The sequence below is a fragment of the Neoarius graeffei genome, chromosome 3 (genome assembly GCF_027579695.1).
Source record: "Neoarius graeffei isolate fNeoGra1 chromosome 3, fNeoGra1.pri, whole genome shotgun sequence".
Taxonomy (NCBI): domain Eukaryota; kingdom Metazoa; phylum Chordata; class Actinopteri; order Siluriformes; family Ariidae; genus Neoarius; species Neoarius graeffei.
In genome coordinates this window covers 115,956,210-115,977,290 of record NC_083571.1, presented here as the reverse complement: position 1 = coordinate 115,977,290, position 21,081 = coordinate 115,956,210, and the positions used below count along the sequence as shown (strand labels likewise).

General features: G+C 41.3%; 1 protein-coding gene across 1 annotated transcript in view; it reads right to left on the bottom strand.

Annotated features, from left to right (window-relative positions):
* Nucleotides 1–366: 366 nt before the first annotated feature.
* myt1la (myelin transcription factor 1-like, a) overlaps nt 367–21,081 on the bottom strand; it is a 119,545-nt gene continuing 98,830 nt past the window's right edge. Inside the window, exons 11-24 of the mRNA XM_060917946.1 lie at nt 18,946–19,166; nt 17,526–17,582; nt 17,009–17,310; nt 15,486–15,704; nt 14,781–14,899; nt 14,591–14,659; nt 14,437–14,499; nt 11,399–11,482; nt 11,073–11,294; nt 10,875–10,966; nt 9,720–9,823; nt 9,491–9,634; nt 4,121–4,183; nt 367–3,464 (exon numbers count right to left, since the gene is read on the bottom strand). Of these exons, the coding sequence (XP_060773929.1) occupies nt 3,324–3,464; nt 4,121–4,183; nt 9,491–9,634; nt 9,720–9,823; nt 10,875–10,966; nt 11,073–11,294; nt 11,399–11,482; nt 14,437–14,499; nt 14,591–14,659; nt 14,781–14,899; nt 15,486–15,704; nt 17,009–17,310; nt 17,526–17,582; nt 18,946–19,166 (1,900 nt within the window). The 3' untranslated portion in view covers nt 367–3,323. The remainder of the gene's footprint in view (nt 3,465–4,120; nt 4,184–9,490; nt 9,635–9,719; nt 9,824–10,874; nt 10,967–11,072; nt 11,295–11,398; nt 11,483–14,436; nt 14,500–14,590; nt 14,660–14,780; nt 14,900–15,485; nt 15,705–17,008; nt 17,311–17,525; nt 17,583–18,945; nt 19,167–21,081) is intronic.

Here is a 21,081-nt window from a genome sequence, read left to right as displayed (position 1 = left end):
ACAGTCAAAGTGTCCAAAAGAACTGTGGCTGCTTCTGCAAGATACTCAGTAAATCTTACCAGATAATTTCCTTATAAAATGGCATAAAGTTCAGTTTTAAGCCTCAAATAGTGACTTTATTTCATTTATTACTGTTTACCGCTCTTTATAGTATGTTTTTTCATGTAGAAACATTTAATTTTATTATTTTTGAAGGCATCTTTGCTCTACAGGACTTCTTTCCTTGTAAGACTTTTGCACAGTACTGTATGTATCTATAAAAATAAATGTACATTTTACACAGCGTCCCAACTCTTTTGGAAATGGGTTTATATATATAAATAATATATATTGAGAGAGAGAGAGAGAGAGAGAGAGAGAGAGAGAGAGAGAGGATATTACATGGTGACATGAAGATATGAAGTTTATCTTCAAGTGATGAATATATTTTCAAACATGAGAAGATAAAACTTATATAAATATTTTGAAAAATATTTTCAACACGAGGAGATGAACTTCACATCTTTGCACCATTGTGTAATGTTCTTTATATTATATGGACACCTCAACAACAACAAAAAAATGCAAGTTAATCAAAAGAATTTTAATTTTGAACCGGTTCGCCCATTTTGACAACGCGTGTCTATCTAATCAGCAGGAAAACACTGGGAGTGATGTCATCGGAGTGAAATATCAGTGATTATTATACATACAGGACACTTTTTCCATGGAATAAAAACATGTGTTCTATTCCCTTCTAGCAGATTTATTGATAGCATGCAATATTGTTATATCGCTTATCCTCTGTGTATTACGCTGCTCTCCCCAATGGAGAATAAGCGTGCAATATTGTTACAAGTCAAGACAACACGACGTCACATGTCAGAGCTCATGCGAAGATCCAATGACAAAACTTTTCTGCTGTGCATGTGCACAATCATTTCTTTGTCGGCCGGGAAAGAGGAAAGAAGAGGCTAATCCAGTGCTACTGCTAGGATTAGCTACGCTATAATTAAGCACTAAATAAACAAACTGAAAATTGAAATTAAAGACGCATTGAACACCCGAAAGGCTACCAAAATTCCATTATATATTCTTCACACATATTTACAAGAGAAAAACAGACCAACAGATATCGAAAAACTGGAAAAGAGACACGTCGGAGACATAAAACTTCCACGCTACCGAGTGACTGTGACAGTTTGTAAACAAACATGGTTGTGAGGTTTGCTTCATTAAAAGCGGAAGATTTTGAGAGAATTTTGGCTGCCAGCTCGCTCCGTTGTGTGTAGCTGTCGATGTTAATTTTAAAAGTAACTCAGTACATTAATAATAATAATAATAATAATCGGTTTGACTGTGCTTGCGCTGGTCTTCGCTAACACTACACTGGCTGGAAGGTAACTGGACTGCCGCACTAACAGCACCGAGTCATGGGTAAGCTAGCGTCGGCCTTCGAGAATGCTGATATGAAGAGAGTGTGTATGTATTATAATAATAATAATAATAATAATAATAATAATAATGGCTTTTTTGTGGTCTATCAGATATATTCCATTCAGCTACTCGTCTTTGACTCATTCAATATCATGCTCGCTGAATGGAATATATCTGATAGACCACTCAACACCAGCCAATATTATTTAAATATGTCTCTCAGATACGTGATGTATTTCGTATGAAAAATGTGAGTTTTTCAACACGAGAAGATAAACTTCATATCTTCAAACCAACGTGTGATTTTCATTTTATTATATCGACACATTCACAAACAAAAAGTCCCCAAATTTATCAAAACAACTCACTCATCGATTTCCTCACGAGTGACATAAAGAGATTTACGTCCTGGTTTTGGTTCTCCATGTCCCGGATGGAGCTCGGGTGAAAAATACGCGTGCTGTATTTCCCAGTAAAACACTCACGTTAAAAAATAAATAAATAAATAAATAAATAAATAAATAAATAAAATAAGTTGGGACTCTGTGTAAAATGTAAATAAAAACAGAATACAATGATTTTGCAAATCATATAATGGAAACCATATATTACATAGAAAATAGTACAAAGACAACATGTCAAATGTTGAAACTGAGAAATCTTGTGTGTGTGTGTGTGTGTGTGTGTGTGTGTGTGTGTGTGTGTGTGTATAACATCAAAACATGGAAACAAAGGTGTCCCTGTGCAAAACAGAACATGAGAAATGTAAAATTACAATGCATATGCATTCATCCATTTGGATTCGATCACTCATGTTCAAACCCTAAAACATGATTGTAGTAAAAGATTTATATAAAACTCAATACTTTACATTTAGTAAAAAGATTAATCAGCTTTCTGTGACGTTTACAATAAGAAATTGCATATACCCGAACGTTTGCATCCCATATCTAAATAAACGACTGATTCATTGTCATATATTGCTGATATGCTATTTTACTACCTACTAATATTTTTACGATCATAAATTCATAATTTATGTTGGATTGTCTCCTTAAGATTTTCCGTAGTGATTGGAGTTAACCAAATGGGAATCACATTTGGAGAATATACAATACGGATGGAATATTTCTCTCACAATCTCGGGATTTGCACCAGTGGGTTTCCGTGTCATGATGTTTCACAAAAATGTACAGATTTTCGTCTGTCCGTTTTTATCCATTTTACATTTTGAAAATGAAACAAATAAAAGCTCAAAGACCAACACGTACTTCATTAGCGTGCCCACACTCACTGCTGCAAAACGTTTTCCGAACACAATGACAAACCTCCATGAAATTCGCCGTTTAACACACCTTGAACAACCTACACTGTACGCATCGAATTCCTCGTATTTTTAAAAGGAAACGCTTTCGTTCGCTGATTGCCCTTTATATTTCCCTCATACCACATTTTCAACACGATGCTTTTCCTTCTTGTTGTTAATCTTTTTTTAAAATGATGAGTGGTTGTTTTTTTTTACAATTAATAAATACATATACACTAAAATGTGCATACATTAGCAGCTATAAACAGTACATCACATTATGTCAGGTCATATGAAAAATGTACAAAACATGAATGTTCCTCAAAACATTTGCCATTGGTAATCATCGTTAAAGCAAGGCAACAAATAATTAATGTATCATTTTTTCCCCCTCAAAAGCATAACTGAATCATAAATAATGAAAGATAATACAATTAATTACAGCAGCAAAAATCATAATCGTCATCCGGACTTTTTACATGGTTTTTTTCCCCCCACTTGTTTCATTTTCTTTCTTTTTTTGCTTATCAGTGCTTGCTTCATGCAAGCCCTTAAAAAACAAAAACAACAACAAAAAAAACCAAGGCAGTGGCTCAGGGAGCTACACTTGGATGCCCTGCACAGCTTGTTTGATGTTCTCCAGCAGGGCTTTGTTCTCCGGGCTCTGGTACTGGTCCTGATGCGTATACATATCTGTCAAAGTGCTCACATAACTGTCAAAATTTTGCTCGTTCATGGGTTCCTGTGGAACAGATTGGAATCAATGAAAGCCAACGAAGGGAGAAGTTTTGAGCTATTTGTGATAGAACAAACAAGAGACAGGGAAGTGGTACAGTATATCTTAGGGAAGGATTGTATTGCGCATCATAACTTTACAGGCAAATCTAACAAAGAAACAATGAGATTCCTAAACTGTCCTGGATAATCCATACATCATGAGATGGACAAATTAACAAACAAATAAACAAACAAACAAACAAACAAAACCAGCATGTGTTATGAGTGCATGCCTTATGGTGAATCTCATGCATATGAGTGTATCAGCACTGATACTAGTGAAATAAAAACACAAATTGCAGGGCCATGGAAGGCAAGAGTATCAACAAGCACCAGCTATTTAAACGTAATTATGTCTCATAACATATTAGAAAACAAGCAAATATGGCTCATAGTGTGACTCCAGCTGCAAACACTATGTCAGCGATAATCTACAGTCTACACTTTACTATTGATCTATGACTGCTTTTTCAACTCATATAAAGAAACACATATGGATCTTTGTGATATACTGTCTATACACACCACAGTGGGTGTAACGGAGAAAAGGAGGGCTATAGGGGAAAAAATAATAGGAGCAATAAAAGGATAAAGTTAGACTGTGGAAAATGAATGGCTTACTCTGTGGGGCATCTGTAAACAGCAGTAATTTTTAACAGGGGCCTCTTTCAGTGGCACCGGTTTCTACAGGGGAGAGGTGTAGAGAGAATACTATTAGCTGGACATATAGTTTTTTTTCCTCCCAAATGCTGCAGATCTCAACGAATGATGCTGGTATACAAGAATGGACAGCCAAAAGTTGAACGTGGACTTAGGAAACACAATGGCCCTTAGTCATCAAAGTTGCATAGACAGAAGTGCAGATTTGAGCAGAAGGACATTTGAGTCCGATTCATGAAAGAGATGGACGACAACAAAGCAAATGGGCATTTGAGTGCAGTTGATGAATCGGCTTCAGCTGTGTGGATGCAAGCTCCTACTCCCTTATTTACATGTCATATGCAAATGACAACCCCATTCTATCCTTATATACATCTAATTTGTATGAAACACACTCTAGGTATCCAGGTGTGCATTATTCCAGCTTTTCACAGAGTACAGCTATACAAGGTCCAAAGAAAACATTTCATCAATTTCTACCCCTTCAAATCTATTTTGCCCCTCCTAATGGCCATGGATGGTGAGAATCACTCGGACTTAGGTTAGGTTAACGTGGAGCAGCCTTGGGCTGAAGTGCCCTTGAGCAAGGCACCTGACCCCTAACTGCTCCCCAGGCACTGTAGCATACCTGCCCACTGCTCTGGGTATGTGTGTGTGCTCATTGCTCACTTATGTGTGTTCACTGCTTCAGATGGGTTCAATGCAGGGGAGGAATTTCACTGTGCCTGAGTGTGACACATAAAGCCTTCTTCTTCTTCTTCTTCTTCTTCTTCTTCTATGCATGTGCACCTACACATGCTTACCAAGACCTTCCAACAAAGTCCCAAAGTGACGCAGTATTTGGACTATATACTACTCTTATACAGTCAACTTCTTCTCACCTTAGACACATTGAACCACATGGACACCACTTGGTGCAATCTCAATCTTAACAGCTTGTGAATAAAGTCGGAGCTACAGGTCATAGGTGCTAAAGAAGGCAACTGGACTTGCTTGAAATTCTTGAAGACGTTTCACCTCTCATCTGAAAGGCTTCTTCAGTTCTGTCTGACTAATACCCCTTTTCCACCAAATCAGTTCCAGGGCTGGTTCGGGGCCAGTGCTGGTGCTGGTTCACAACTCGTTCAACTTGCGAGCCAGCTGAGAACCAGTTTGCTTTTCCATCACTCGCGGTGCTAAGGGAAGCCACGTCATTATGTCGCTGTATACGTCAGTTACGCTGCTGTATACGTCAGTTACTTTGCTACGTTTGCATAAACCTTGGCGCGAATATCGAAGCAAAAACAACACGGAAGAAGCAGCAGCAGCAACAACAGCAATAATAATAATGGATGACTTCGCGTTTGTACAGCTGCTGCTTCTCGTCGCTTAAAAATGGCAATCTTTCGCGGTCTTGTTATTGTTGTTGGTCTTAACAACTCCGCCCCCGCTGACGTAAGCGGTTCTTTCCTCTGGCCCAGCAAAGAGCTGGTGCTAGCCTGGAACCGGTTTTTCTGGTCCCAGAGCCAGTTCTTTGTCAGTGGAAACAGAAAACCCGGTTCCAAGCTAAGCACTGGCCCCGAACCAGCCCTGGAACTGCTTTGGTGGAAAAGGGGCATAGAAGGGAATTTGACTAGTGAGGATTGCATTGTAGGTGGCTGATAAGTGGTGTCTCAGACCACCTCGTCTGTTCAGTGATGGTTGTTCCAGGTTGATGAAGATGGCTTCTTTTACTCCTCTTTCAAACCACCGGTCTTCTCTGGCTAAAATGCATACATTGCAGTCCTGAAACGAGTGTCCTTTCTTATTGAGCTGAAGATGGACTGTAGAGTCTTGGCCTGAGGAACTGGCTCTCCTGTGTTGAGCCATGCACTTGTGAAGCGGTTGTTTTCATCTGACCATCACTGAACAGAGGAAGTGGTCTGAGACACCACTTATCAGCCACCTACAATGCAGTCCTTGGCACACTTCCCAGAAAACTGAATCCACATCCACATCCTGAAAACCTATCCACATCAAGACTCAGCTGACTTCAAAGACTCACATGATGGCAGAGAGAGCCAATGACCCACAGATCACCCTAACAACCCTCTAGGCTGCTAATACTATTCACACCCGGCCTCCAGTAACCCTAACATCTACAGGATGACTGAGAGTGTCAACGACCCATGTGACCTCAACAACTCTCCTTAGGTTTGCTTTTGGTCCACTAGAGGATAAATACTTGGAACTCCCCACTAGTCAGACAGAACTGAAGAAGCCTTTTGGATGTGAGGTGAAACATCTTCAAGAATTTCAAGCAAGTCTAGTTGCCTTCTTTAGCACCAATGGTTAACGGTGACCTAGATGACTGAGAACCTTCACAGAGCTGAAGGTTACCTGTCCACTAAAGCTCGTGGCCTCTTCAATCCTCTCTTCTGCCAAGGACAGTCAAGAATGTTCTGTAATTCTGTGGTACCCATGAGCATCAAGTTGGAGCAGAGTCATGAAGGGGCTGGTGGTGGGGTGATTTATATCCAGTGCCATCCAGAGGCAGAGCTGGAGCATGGCAGGGATACTCTCATACTCCTAACATCAACATTTTCTGGCTCAGAACAAAGGACTCTCATCAATGTAGTTTCTCTTTCAGAAGAAGGATGGCCATTTCCATCTGATTCTACAGTTGAGACAGCTGAAGTGGTACCGAAACTTTCTCCTCTTTCATATGATAACAATGTGAGATGTAATTCATGCCATCCAATCACAGGATTGGTTCATGTTGACTGATTCACACAGGATGGCTGAATACCTATTTCCATGTTTGCATCACCTCAGAACTTAGATGGTTTTTGAGATTTGCCTTCCAGGGACAGGTATTCCATTTCAAGTTCGACCTTTCTACATTTCTCTGGTGCTACAGGTGTTTTTGAAGCAGCCCTGTTTCCTCCATCTCTTCCAAGGGTTCTAGAGTTCTGGCGACACAAGACCTTCTTAACGAACATGGACAATCAGCTAGAACTGAAGACGGACCCTCTAGCCCTACAGTCCTTCTCACTATTTCTGAGACATCGCCATATCCTAGCTCACTTGAACAATGAAATGACAGTAAGATACATCAATCACCAAGGTGCACAAGGTCAGTGACTGTCTTTCGCTTGCAATGAAGCTCATCCATGGTTAACCTCATGGAGAGCAACTCACCTGCTGGGAGTGTACTTGTACAATGATGGGAGAGTGGCATCTTCAGCACTTCTGGTTGTCTTAGACACATTACAAGTTTGGCAAAATGCAGTTGTTTGTCTATCATGGAGGAAAGATGTGAGATTTGCCCACCATGGCCTACTGAAGGGCTGGATTCCTGACCCCTACTGCAGCATACTGATCTATTAGGGGAGGTTTCTTCCTTGTAGGCATTACTTAGAGGTGTGCCACTCCAGGAAGCCTGCAATGCAGCTACCTAAGCATGACCATGTACCATGTCCAGGTTCTTCAAGGATACCATCATCCCTCCCAGTGTGAAGGCCATCTCCAAGTAGCTTCCCAGTAAGTCCTAAGGTGAGTTGATTCCTTGTGACATTGTGGCATAAATTAGGTGATTTTCACCACCAATGATTGATAGGCGGGGTGAGATAAAATGCTAGTTACATATGTAACAGTGGTTGTATGAACCCAGCGTAACTATTACTCAATTTAACTAATAAATATCCACGTTTCTTCATCTGATTCCCACTTACAAATTACATCTTGACACTAAACATTTTAGACAGGGATCTCAATTATTTGATTGTTATTGTTTATACGACACTACCAGCTATACTTATAATACCCATTGATCCTATTAATCCTGGTTTTGATTATTTAATGGTAGACTGCCTTTCAGATTTTTCAAGTATAGATCATAAAAATAATTTTCCCCCACACCCAATTATTTTTGTTTAGTGGGCCGAAAGCTACTGAATTTGAATCACAGACTTCCAATTTTATTAGTTTAAAAAAAAAAAAATAAATAAAACAATTAATGAATTTAAGGCCACATGGCCCTAAATTCTCTGCTATTTTCCTGCTTCCCCATGACCCAATTCAAGATACTACGTCATGCATCACATGGTGGGCTTTCCCCATTTGCGCAAGGCATTGTGAGATACAAATTTGAAACAGGAGAGAAAAATGGAGGACGTGAGTGTGCGAATGAAGTGTGAAAGACCGACTACAGTAACGGAAAGAAAGCAAGAAGAAAAGACGTTATGTTCTATACGAAGGAAAGGAAACGCAGGACCAAACTAATAAATATCGGTGCTCAGCGAGCACCTCGGTGTGATCAGCTGTTCGTTTAGCGACAGAATGATGGAACTGTCAGTGCACGCTCAAAGGGAAACCTGCGCATGCGCACACAGACTTCCTCTGTCTGCTTGACTGCGCGAAGTGAGCGATTTCATGCACATTATTTGCTTTAACCCCCTCAAATTAAATAACTTCCCAGCCACAGAATGGCCTGATATTTAAAAAAATGAAATTAAATCGAAAGGCCGTCTAACTTTAACTGCAAATCAAGTTTCCAGTTTGTAAAAATATTACATTCAAATGTACATGCATTCAGACCAGATGTGAGTTTGGTCATACAGAACAGGTACACCAAATCAGACCAACAGATACACCAAAATTGACAAATAAAGAATCCAATTTGACTGTACACAACTTTGAGGAATAAGGGCCTATGTATCCAAGTTTGCCTCAGACTCCTAATGGAGAATGTAGAGAATTAGAAACAGCACAGAAACAGCCAACAGTCATCCAATGCAGGTGAGATGTGAGGAGTGCCAATGTTAGCTGGAGTGCCAATTCGAATCCCATTTCACTGGAGGTGGAGGTGGAGAACTGAGGAGCCATATTCCGAAAGGACATGTTTCAGTTGTTTAGCAACATGACTAGCATTAAAAACAGGGATTGTCCAATCGCACCCTGTCTTGGACAATATGAAGCGCCATGAGCAGGTAATGCATGAGTATGTGCAGGCGCGTCGTTAAGCCATGTTTTTACTCAACTGAAAGACAGTCTTTTGAGGTGTGAGTTTGTTTTCATAGAATGATCAGTAAGAAAAGTGACCTAAGCACAGAAGCATATGGAGCTGGGACAAACTCAACAACATACATAAAGAAGCAGATGGCAGAAAGTCAGCTGTATTAGTGACCCATTGCACACATGGGAACCCAAACAACTTTCACTGCCGAGTGCTGTTTAAATTTGCAAACCGTAAGCAAGGTTTTCCTTATTATATCTTCTAGCATTGACGTTTTGGATCTGAGTTATTTCTGGACGCTTTGATAAAGTGCTTGGTGTAGTGTGTAGGTGATAAGCTGTCTGTCTGTCTCGTACCATATGAGGGAGCTGGATATTGGCCAGGCTGTTGATAAGCGACTGGCTGAGGTTAGCCAGCTCATGCAGCAGTGAGTCATTCTGCTGCTCAATGGCCTTGTTCTCTTCCTCCATGGACTTCAGGTTGGTCTCCATGGTGGTGATCTGGTCAAGGAAGGAGGAGGGTTTGTTAAGACTACAGACAAATGATTGATTGCTGAGAAGATGAGAAAAAAAAAACCCAACATACTTGTGTTCTAAGTTTAATCATGTCTGACTCCACTTGATTGTTCGATTCATTAAGATCTTTGATTTCTTCATCCAGCTGTTTGATTTCCTCATCGTTCTCTATTCCTAGACAAGAGCACAAAATGCCTTCAAACCACAAGTGCAATCTTGTTGTTTCAACACATCTTGTTTATGACCACTGCTGTATGTTAATATATAGATTTAGGCACTGCCTAAAAGCAGAGCTCCCATCTGTTTCTGGGTTGTCGAATTTTCTTACATCATAGCCAGCCTCTTTTGTTTTATTTCTTTACTGGCTAACACTGGCCCCTAGGTGGTGTGTATGACTGGTAATTACTAACACTGGCCACTAGGCGATGTGTATGACTGGCAATTACTAACACTGGCCCCTAGGCGGTGTGTATGACTGGCAATTACTAACACTGGCCCCTAGGCGGTGTGTATGACTGGTAATTACTAACACTGGCCACTAAGCGGTGTGTATGACTGGTAATTACTAACACTGGCCCCTAGGCGGTGTGTATGACTGGTAATTACTAACACTGGCCCCTAGGCGGTGTGTCTCATTCATCTCATCTCATTATCTCTAGCCGCTTTATCCTGTTCTACAGGGTCGCAGGCAAGCTGGAGCCTATCCCAGCTGACTACGGGCGAAAGGCGGGGTACACCCTGGACAAGTCGCCAGGTCATCACAGGGCTGACACATAGACACAGACAACCATTCACACTCACATTCACACCTACGCTCAATTTAGAGTCACCAGTTAACCTAACCTGCATGTCTTTGGACTGTGGGGGAAACCGGAGCACCCGGAGGAAACCCACGCGGACACGGGGAGAACATGCAAACTCCACACAGAAAGGCCCTCGCCGGCCACAGGGCTCGAACCCGGACCTTCTTGCTGTGAGGTGACAGCGCTAACCACTACACCACCGTGCCGCCCAGGCGGTGTGTATGACTGGTAATTACTAACACTGGTATGGTGGCAGGCATGCACAGGACCGAAACCATCACAAAACAACTCGATGGGTTTCTTTATGTATCCGCACTCTATGCCTATGGGGCTCCGCTTGTGCATTAGCTCTGCTATCACTGTCAATGAATGAAGATGTTTTTCTGTTGAGAAGTGTTACAATTCATGTGCATACGCCGTACCTTTGCTTGCACGCTGCTTGATTGTAAGCATTTCGACCCCCGTCATTCGTGCTTTCTTCATAGCTGAAGTGGCACGGGGACAGCCAGATAGACTGGACAGAGAAACACAGATATGCATTTGATTTACAGAAATCATTTATGCTTCTCATAATCCGAGAAACAGCACATGTCTGTATTCTGTCCCCCTTTCATACATACCTCCGGTGGGTGAGAAAGCTACCACTGACATGGCCCGAGCCATCACACCCAGGTGTGGGGCATGTCATTCCATCAGTTTTTCCAGACTTCCATGGAAATGGAGCACCGTTCACAAAACCATCCTTCTGACGCTTGGCAGCCAGTGGGCAGCCGGATGCACTGCGATGAGACGCGTACTTCCCTGTCACATGACCTTGACCATCACACCCAGGCACAGGACACCTGCAATACAGGGCTCGGATTATGTACACACCTTCATATTGATCTTTTATTTCAAACAAGCCACGAAATGTTCTTGATACATTGCCTCTTAATTGAAAACCTACTTAATTGGCTCCTGATCATCCTTGTCCTCCTTGTTATGAATGATTTTAATTCCGCTCTTCTTTGCTCGGGGACAACCTGATAGACTACGCCAGAGAATTTACATTCTTAACAACATTTCTAGAACATTCCCTACAAGAACAATGCATGCATGGCGTGATATTTTGAACTCAAACATATAACGTGTGTGTGTGTAGAGTAGTGTAGCGTATGTGTGATCCATATTTGAACCAGGAACCTGCTTGGTGTGAAGCGCCAGTGCTAACCACTGCACCACCGTGTCGCCCTGAGCGCATTATATTGATCAAAAATCCATACATTCATATATACTACTTTGTTGATCACTACATGGTTGCAGGTCACAGCCGAACAAGATTTTAAACTGTGTTTAAATGACCTCAACGACACCCATTGTAAGTACCATTGTTAATGTCGTAGATGCAGAACTGAATTATGCATTAACAGAAACGAGATGGGCTACATCTCTGATCATGACAGGACTGTACATGCATCATTATAGAATCTGGGGTACACTTCGCATCTCCAAGATAAATCTTTTGTTATTTTCCACAAAAGAAACCTTTATTCAATAAGTTTTGGACAATAATGCAAATTATGACAAACTTTCACCAATAGCGATGCTTGATATCCATTTTAGACCCAATTTATCCATAAAACATTAACTAAACGACTCCCACCCCTCCCCCCACATTACTGGCCATCTTCGACTCCTGATTCATCCATTCAACCCGAATAAACATGAAGTGATTCAGTCTAACCATCTGTTTTTGGGGCTTATTCTATTAAAGCTAGACTGCCTTTCAGATTTTTCAAGTGTAGGTCATAAAAAGAATTTTCCCAACACCCAATTATTTTTGTTTAATGGACCAAAAGCTACTGAATTCGAATCACAGACTTCCAATTTTGTTAATTAAAAAAAAAAAAACAATTAATGAATTTATCTCCACGTGGCTCTAAATTCTTCGCTATTTTTTCCTGCTTCACCATGACCCAATTCAAGATACTACGTCATGCATCACGTGGTGGGCTTTCCCCGTTCACGCAAGGCATTGTGGGATACAAATTTGAAACAGAAGAGAAAAATGGAGGGCGTGAGTGTGCGAATGAAACGTGAAAGACTGACTACAGTAACGGAAAGAAAGTGAGAAGAAATGATGTTATGTTATATACGAAGGAAAGGAAATGCAGGACCAAACTAATAAATATGGGCGCTCAGTGAGCACCTCGGTGTGATCAGCTGTTCGTTTAGCGACAGAATGATGGAACTGTCAGTGCACGCTCAAAAGGAAACCTGTAGATGGCAGTAATGCAACACTGTGGATGCCAGCTGCCGTAAAACCCAAAAGAAGAAGAAGAAGGTAAACCTGCGCATGCGCACACGGACTTCCTCTGTCTGCTTGACTGCGCGAAGCGAGTGATTTCATGCACATTATTTGCTTTAATCCCCTCAAATTAAATAACTTCCCAGCCACAGAATGGCCTGTTTTGTTTTTTTTAGATATTACAGAAATAAACATACATCACAATGACCACATTTCAGAGCGAACTAAATTTCACTGATTTTATGAAATCGAAAGGCCGTCTCGCTTTAATTGTTATAAAATCAATTGCATAGAAAGTCTGTTTTTTGTATGATGTGAAATTTCAATAATAAAAAAAAATATATTTTTATCCGTCCTAATGTTCTTGTCAACTCTGTTAAGTCTTGTTATAAAATCGCATAAAATCCACAAAGACTTTTAATAATAATACACACGACACCTGCACCGAGTGATGTCACTTTTTCTGGCGGGAAACTTCAGAAAGGCAGCAAATTAATTATGTTCTGTTTCTTCTCTCATAAATTTGAACAAAATGTCGAGGATTTTACACCAACCGCAGATTAATTATTCGTCAACTCTGTTATTGTGATATTGGAGCGAATCTCTCCCTCATTTAAAAAAACCCAAAACATTAATATGATTAAAATCCATAAAATTCCATTTTTATACATGCTGTGCGGTAGCGAGTTTGAGGTTGTGCCACGTGGAGTTCATCTCATCTCATCTCATTATCTCTAGCCGCTTTATCCTTCTACAGGGTCGCAGGCAAGCTGGAGCCTATCCCAGCTGACTACGGGTGAAAGGCGGGGTACACCCTGGACAAGTCGCCAGGTCATCACAGGGCTGACACATAGACACAGACAACCATTCACACTCACATTCACACCTACGCTCAATTTAGAGTCACCAGTTAACCTAACCTGCATGTCTTTGGACTGTGGGGGAAACCGGAGCACCCGGAGGAAACCCACGCGGACACGGGGAGAACATGCAAACTCCACACAGAAAGGCCCTCGCCGGCCCCGGGGCTCGAACCCAGGACCTTCTTGCTGTGAGGCGACAGCGCTAACCACTACACCACCGTGCCGCCCCGCCACGTGGAGTTAAGACACAAAATACGGCGGGGAACGTCAACTCTGTTATCGACGATTCTGTGAATGGGTTGCCCGGTTTAAGGTCAACAGAGTTGACGTTGGCTAAATTTTTTGTTTTCTTTCGACACTTGAAATATACACGCGATTACAGAATGGGCCACGTGGCATGCAACAATAGAATAACAGACTGCGTAAGAAAAGAAATTTCGATCCGTTTGCCTTTTTCTGTGAGAATGGACAAGCATTCCTGCCTCATACCGAATATGTAAAACCTATGTAATAATGTTTCATTAATTTTTGCAAATCTCTCCGCTAATACACTGGATGTTGTTGTTGTTGCAAATGAAGAGTTCAGACAAGTATTTGTCCTCACTGTACATTTGACTACTATAGCGTCAGTGAAGCCTCCATGATGAAGGTTATCACAGTCCATGTTTTAACTGTAGAATGATGTGGGTTTTGTGTGTGTGTGTGTGTGTGTGTGTTCTGCATTTTGATTATTTTTGTCCTGTATTACTACGTTGCTGAGCAAATATACATAAATTGTTTATGTCCGTGTGTGTGTGTGTGTGTGTGTGTGTGTGTGTGTGTGTGTGTGGTTACCTTCTGTGTGAGGCATAGTTGCCTGTAATGTGCCCTGAGCCATCACAACCTGGAGTAGGACACCTGAAACAGGCATGAACAAGCATCCAGTGAGAACTTCGACTCAACACACAAACACACAAAGTGATTTAATGACGATATCACAAAGACTTACTTTAAATCCTGTGAGTTTGTTGTCATCATACTACGCATGCCTTTATCAGCTAACTGACAGCTAGAGAGTCTGGGGAGAAAATTCAACCAGAGTTAATAATGGACACTTAAAAGACAGTTCAGATGGTAGTTATTCAGCAAGTCTCATATTCTCATAAATTAGATCAAACGTGTAAAGTTAGTCTTCTTACGTGAGGAGTTCTTTCTTGCTTTCTTTGCAGGGGGCATATTTGTGTTTGGGGCTGGGGAGGGACACCTCACCCGGGTACTGCTGGTTCTCCAGCAACTCATGGAAAGGGTCCAGCTCATCCTAGCAGGGCCAGAAACACTCACTACAACACTTATAATAATAATAATAATAATAATATGGATCAATCCTGGTGTTATATTAAATTACAGCCAGTTGGGAGTTTTCCTTCAAAATCCTTTTCAGTCAAGAATTAGATATCAATGAGTAACAATTTACTTGATTGAATTTGCTTGATTAAACGTCTTCGGTACTATAGTTTCAATTTACTTCAACATCAACAACATTCAAAGTCATTTAAATAAAAAAATAAAATAAAATCTAGTTGGTGAAAACATTCAGAAAGTGCTTCCAGTCTTTACCACTAGATGTCTCTGAAGGTCTTTTGGTGGAACAGTGCCCAATTCTCTGTCCTCTCCTGTTTGGATTTTATCTCCCCAACACACACCATATGTCAAAATGTAAAATATGACATATATCTCATATCTGTTTTATCTGCTGCCCCATTAAAGCCTGAGAGATTACTCTCTTCCACTAAAGTGCTTGGTATATGGCAGCCAACTAAACACTCGCAGATCCTGCTCTACTATCCATCTGTATAAACTCCAATAAAGCAGCACTGCTCCCAGGTGGGATCTGGAGGCTGTACCTCTTTATGGTCCTCGTCCAGGCTCTTAATCTTGGTGTAGTCCACTGGCAGGTCCCAGCAGTCTGGGCTCATCTGGTAGCAGCGGCTGTTGAGCAGCGCTTGCCGCTGGGGGGACATGGGCTGCAACGGCGTGAGCACCGTGTCCTCACCCATACCCCCTCCACGACCCACGCTCAGGTCCAAAGTCCCACTCTCCTCCACCTCCTGCTCCTCTGGACTCTGGACAGGAGACCGGAGGAGATGAAAGAGCAGACAAGAATGAGAAAAAAGCAAAGGGAAAAGAAAGAGAGAGAACCGGAGAAGAAATGGAGAAAATGAGAGGAGAGTGGGAGGAGAGAATTAGAAAGGACAAGATGGTAAGATGAGACAATGGAAAAGCAGATTGGATGAAATGTACATATAATAAGACAGAAATGAACGGACATTAATTTCAGAATGAAAAGAGGGAAATATATATATATATATATATATATATATATATATATATATATATATATATATATATATATATATATATATATATGGCCAGAAGATGGTGAAGGATGAAGACGATGAATAAAAAGTGGACGAGAAGAGGAAATAAAAAGAGAAGACAGAAAGTAGATCAGATGAAAAGATTAAATCAAATGAATAAATGGAAAAGAGTAGAAAAATACAGATTAGGAATAGTAAAGTGGCGATACACAACGGCAGAAGGAAGGGTGGGGCGTAAAGAAGCGACAGAAGAAAGAAAGGAAAAGAGAATGAAAAAAATCAGAGCGTGATCCTGCACCATTCACTGTCCTACATCTGCATGTATAGTCTCTCATTAGTGCTCAATCTGAGTCATCCTGCTCTTCGCTTTCTCTACAGCGAGCCCGTGTCCTGACAGTGAGGTCACACCCTTCCTACAGAGCCCAATGAGAAAACAGGCCGAGATTGGACCAGGGCTGAAAGCACCATCAACCCAGCCTGTCTCATACAGAGAAAGATTGAGAGAGAGAGAGAGAGAGAGAGAGAGAGAGAGAGAGAGGATGGGTAGATGTACAAGGAGGAAGAAACAGAGGAATAAAAGAGAATGACAGAGAGGGCAGAAGTCTGATACTGCACCGATTCTGTTTCAGCTGCTTCTCACCGGTTGTATTATCTCTGCATGCAGTGTGGCACGAAAGAAATCAGGAGCTGTTCATCACACAGTGGAGCTCAATGTGGCATGAAAAACCACACCTTTTACACCCACTCTAGCTATACACTAACACTGCATAGAAAAGAGTCGAACTCAGAATAACTCGCAGGCCTGGAAATCAATTTATCATGCAGTCAGAGCAACACCGAAAAGTCCTTGTGTATGAAATAAAGAGCGGAGCAGGGTCAGAGATGCTGAAGTAAAAGGCAGTATTGATATTTAAAAAAAAAACAAGAAAGTGTGTCATTGAGAAGTCCTGAGAAGTACAGAAATACCGAAGTAGAAAATCAAAACACGGCCTGAGGAGCCCGTGTGGATGCGTGAGGGTGCGTGGATGAGAACAGGTGCTGGGGCTCACCTGTGCGAGGAGCTCGGGGCCTTTAGCACTCAGGCTCTGGGGCATCTCTCGGCAGCGTGTGGACAGGTTGAGGATGGCCGTGGCGGCCATGTGAGCGGCCTCCATGTCGTGCGTGTAGTCAAAGCTGCTCTTGCTGCAGGTGCTGCTGGCGCTGCTTCCTCCTCCTCCTCCTCCACCACCTCCTCCTCCTCCTCCTCTCCCTCCTCTTCCTCCCCCACAGCTCAGGCTACTGCCACTGCTGCTGGGAGCGTAGCTGCTTGTTGTACTGCTGGCTGGACTCGAGGTCTTACAGTACCGCTTGGCTGTCCAACACACACACACACACACACGCACACACAAATTTACTGTCATATATATATATATATACACACACACACACACACACATACAGTACGCACAGTGACTAATGAGACATGACAGATGACATGAACGAAAGTGCACATAAATAGACTTAAAGCAAAGTTGGAAAATGGTAGAACAACAGACAGAGTAGATGGGTAGATAGATAGACACCTACAAGACTCGCTTATTGGATGGTCTGATGTTCCATGATGAATGCCGAGAGCAAATGAGTCTGAGAGAGAGAGAGAGAGAGAGAGAGAGCGATAGTGCGTTTACATTTTACTAAAAGACAAAAGGAACAATCATCATACACTGTTCAACTTTCAGCTCGAATTTTGTGGGTAATACTATTTCCTTTGTCTGACATCATCATCATCATCAACAACAACAACAACAACAACCCCCCAAATCCCTCCCCCTGTGCTTTTAATATCAATGCTCTTCGATTACTGTACATATCTAAAATACTAAATATGCTTTTATCAAATGCATTTTGTTGGAGTTTTCGTAATTATGTTTGCTCTTTGAAAAAAAAAAAGCCTGAAACCTTATTAAATGGTCTATCTTACTTCACTTAAAAATAAAAGGTTCAAGAGTAGGAGCAAAAAAAAAAAAACCTTTGATGTAAGACCAGGTTTTAGACTGACAAAACGATCTTACTGTAAATTAGACGTTTTCTCCAAAACTGGAAATATTTCTCACAGGCTGCCTGACTAATCCCTACATCTGAATCGTGCACGTGATGGATTCACTCGAGACGTCTATACCCTAGTTACCGTCTACATCACAAACAGGGACCTTCCATAATCTCTGTTTTTTACTGCAATATTTCCACAAACATCTTTGGATAAATCTTGACCTCCTGCACTGGAAACTGTGAGTCATGAGCTACTCTTACTCATAAGCAGTCCATTGATTGGACAAATTGAGAAAGATGCTCGGCAAAAGCGATCTGTCCAACGATGGAAAAATGTCTCGCATGTCTACTGTTTTGTTTCTTGATCTATCTGAATTCAAGAAAAACTTACTTTAATTATTTCCACTCATGGTCCAACTGACGACCTTGGGTTATTGCACAGGGTATATATTTATAGTTACATACTGATGTAAGTTTTAAATCTTCATGTATACTTGCAGTCTGCGTGTCTTGATTGAGATTGAAGAAGTAAGCTATTTATTTATTTATTTATTTATTTATTTCTGAAGGCCAGAAAACATTTTACCAACCCAGACCCCTCCACTGTCTTTTCATTCAATGAGAACTCATACTGGTGTTAAAAAAAGACTGACCTACACTGATTATTTTAGAATAATGCCTTCACTGCAGCTTGCCAAATGTTTGGATAATTTCAACCTTCAGGCAAAGAAAACATGACAGTGAGAAGCTTTTGTGAAAAACAAAAAAACAAAAAAAACCTACATCCATCCAATACCCTGACAGTGTTCAGTGCTGATGGGTGAAAACTGTCTTTTTTTTTTTTTCTCAGGATGAATGAAGCATACTGATGGCTTTTTTTTACTCCCAGCTGTGACCCCAGAAGATGTTAGCTAGCCAAGCTCCCAGAAGCTGCAAAGTTTAATTGGGTTGTGCTCACCATCGTATCCTCTTGGTGAAGTGTCTCGTCCATGGTTCTTCTGTGTGAGTGAACGCTTGCTGTAGGCATGAGGCTGGCCGTCGTAGCCTCCTCCGTAGTCAAAGCTGGTCTTGGAGTACTTCTCCAGCTCCTTGGCTAGATTGGAGCGAGGCGTGCTGGTGGAGACGTTATTTTTGTAACCGTACTGTGGGATCTCCAACTGTTTCACAAAGCACATAGGCCTGGAAGATAATCATCGACACAGGCGGGAGGGGAAAACCCGGCCTGGGCATCAACGGAACTAGCACAAAGTCTGATTAGCTCTGAGATGCTGCTATGGATTTGTGATAATGCTTCGACTTCCGACTCCTACTCTGAGTTTGATTGTGTGTCAACTGTGCATTGTTTTATTCTGCAATAAATACTGTATGTCAGCATATTGCAGCATTATACTGGGATTACTACCTTCAACCATATAATATACCATATATATTAATATACTTCAAGAAGTATTAAAAAATACATATACTTATTTTTGGAGCATATGGATGCCAACTTTTGTGTATTTTAATTTGTATATGCACAGTTGTGGTCAGAACTTATCATGTACACAAGTACAGTGGTGCTTGAAAGTTTGTGAACCTTTTAGACTATTCTATATTTCTGCATAAATATGACCTAAAACATCATCAGATTCTCACACAAGTCCTAAAAGTAGATAAAGAGAACCCAGTTAAACAAATGAGACAAAAATATTACACTTGGTCATTTGAAGAAAATGATCCAATATTACATATCTGTGAGTGGCAAAAGTATGTGAACCTTTGCTTTCAGTATCTGGTGTGACCCCCTTGTGCAGCAATAACTGCAACTAAACATTTCCGGTAACTGTTGATCAGTCCTGCACACCGGCTTGGAGGAATTTAGCCCGTTCCTCCGTACAGAACAGCTTCAACTCTGGGATGTTGGTGGGTTTCCTCACATGAACTGCTCGCTTCAGGTCCTTCCACAACATTTCCATTGGATTAAGGTCAGGACTTTGACTTGGCCATTCCAAAACATTAACTTTATTCTTCTTTAACCATTCTTTGGTAGAACGACTTGTGTGCTTAGGGTCATCGTCTTGCTGCATGACCCACTTTCTCTTGAGATTCAGTTCATGGACAGATGTCCTGACATTTTCCTTTAGAATTCGCTGGTATAATTCAGAATTCATTGTTCCACCAATGATGGCAAGCCGTCCTGGCCCAGATGCAGCAAAACAGGCCCAAACCACGATACTACCACCACCATGTTTCACAGATGGGATAAGGTTCTTCTGCTGGAATGCAGTGTTTTCCTTTCTCCAAACATAATGCTTCTCATTTAAACCAAAAAGTTCTATTTTGGTCTCATCCGTCCACAAAACATTTTTCCAACAGCCTTCTGGCTTGTCCACGTGATCGTTAGCAAACTGCAGACCAGCAGCAATGTTCTTTTTGGAGAGCAGTGGCTTTCTCCTTGCAACCCTGCCATGCACACCATTGTTGTTCAGTGTCCTCCTGATGGTGGACTCATGAACATTAACATTAGCCAATGTGAGAGAGGCCTTCAGTTGCTTAGAAGTTACCCTGGGGTCCTTTGTGACCTCGCCGACTATTACATGCCTTGCTCTTGGAGTGATCTTTGTTGGTCGACCACTCCTGGGGAGGGTAACAATGGTCTTGAATTTCCTCCATTTGTACACAATCTGTCTGACTGTGGATTGGTGAAGTCCAAACTCTTTAGAGTTGGTTTTGTAACCTTTTCCAGCCTGATGAGCATCAACAACGCTTTTTCTGAGGTCCTCAGAAATCTCCTTTGTTCGTGCCATGATACACTTCCACAAACATGTGTTGTGAAGATCAGACTTTGATAGATCCCTGTTCTTTAAATAAAACAGGGTGCCCACTCACACCTGATTGTCATCCCATTGATTGAAAACACCTGACTCTAATTTCACCTTCAAATTAACTGCTAATCCTAGAGATTCACATACTTTTGCCACTCACAGATATGTAATATTGGATCATTTTCCTCAATAAATAAATGACCAAGTATAATATTTTTGTCTCATTTGTTTAACTGGGTTCTCTTTATCTACTTTTAGGACTTGTGTGAAAATCTGATGATGTTTTA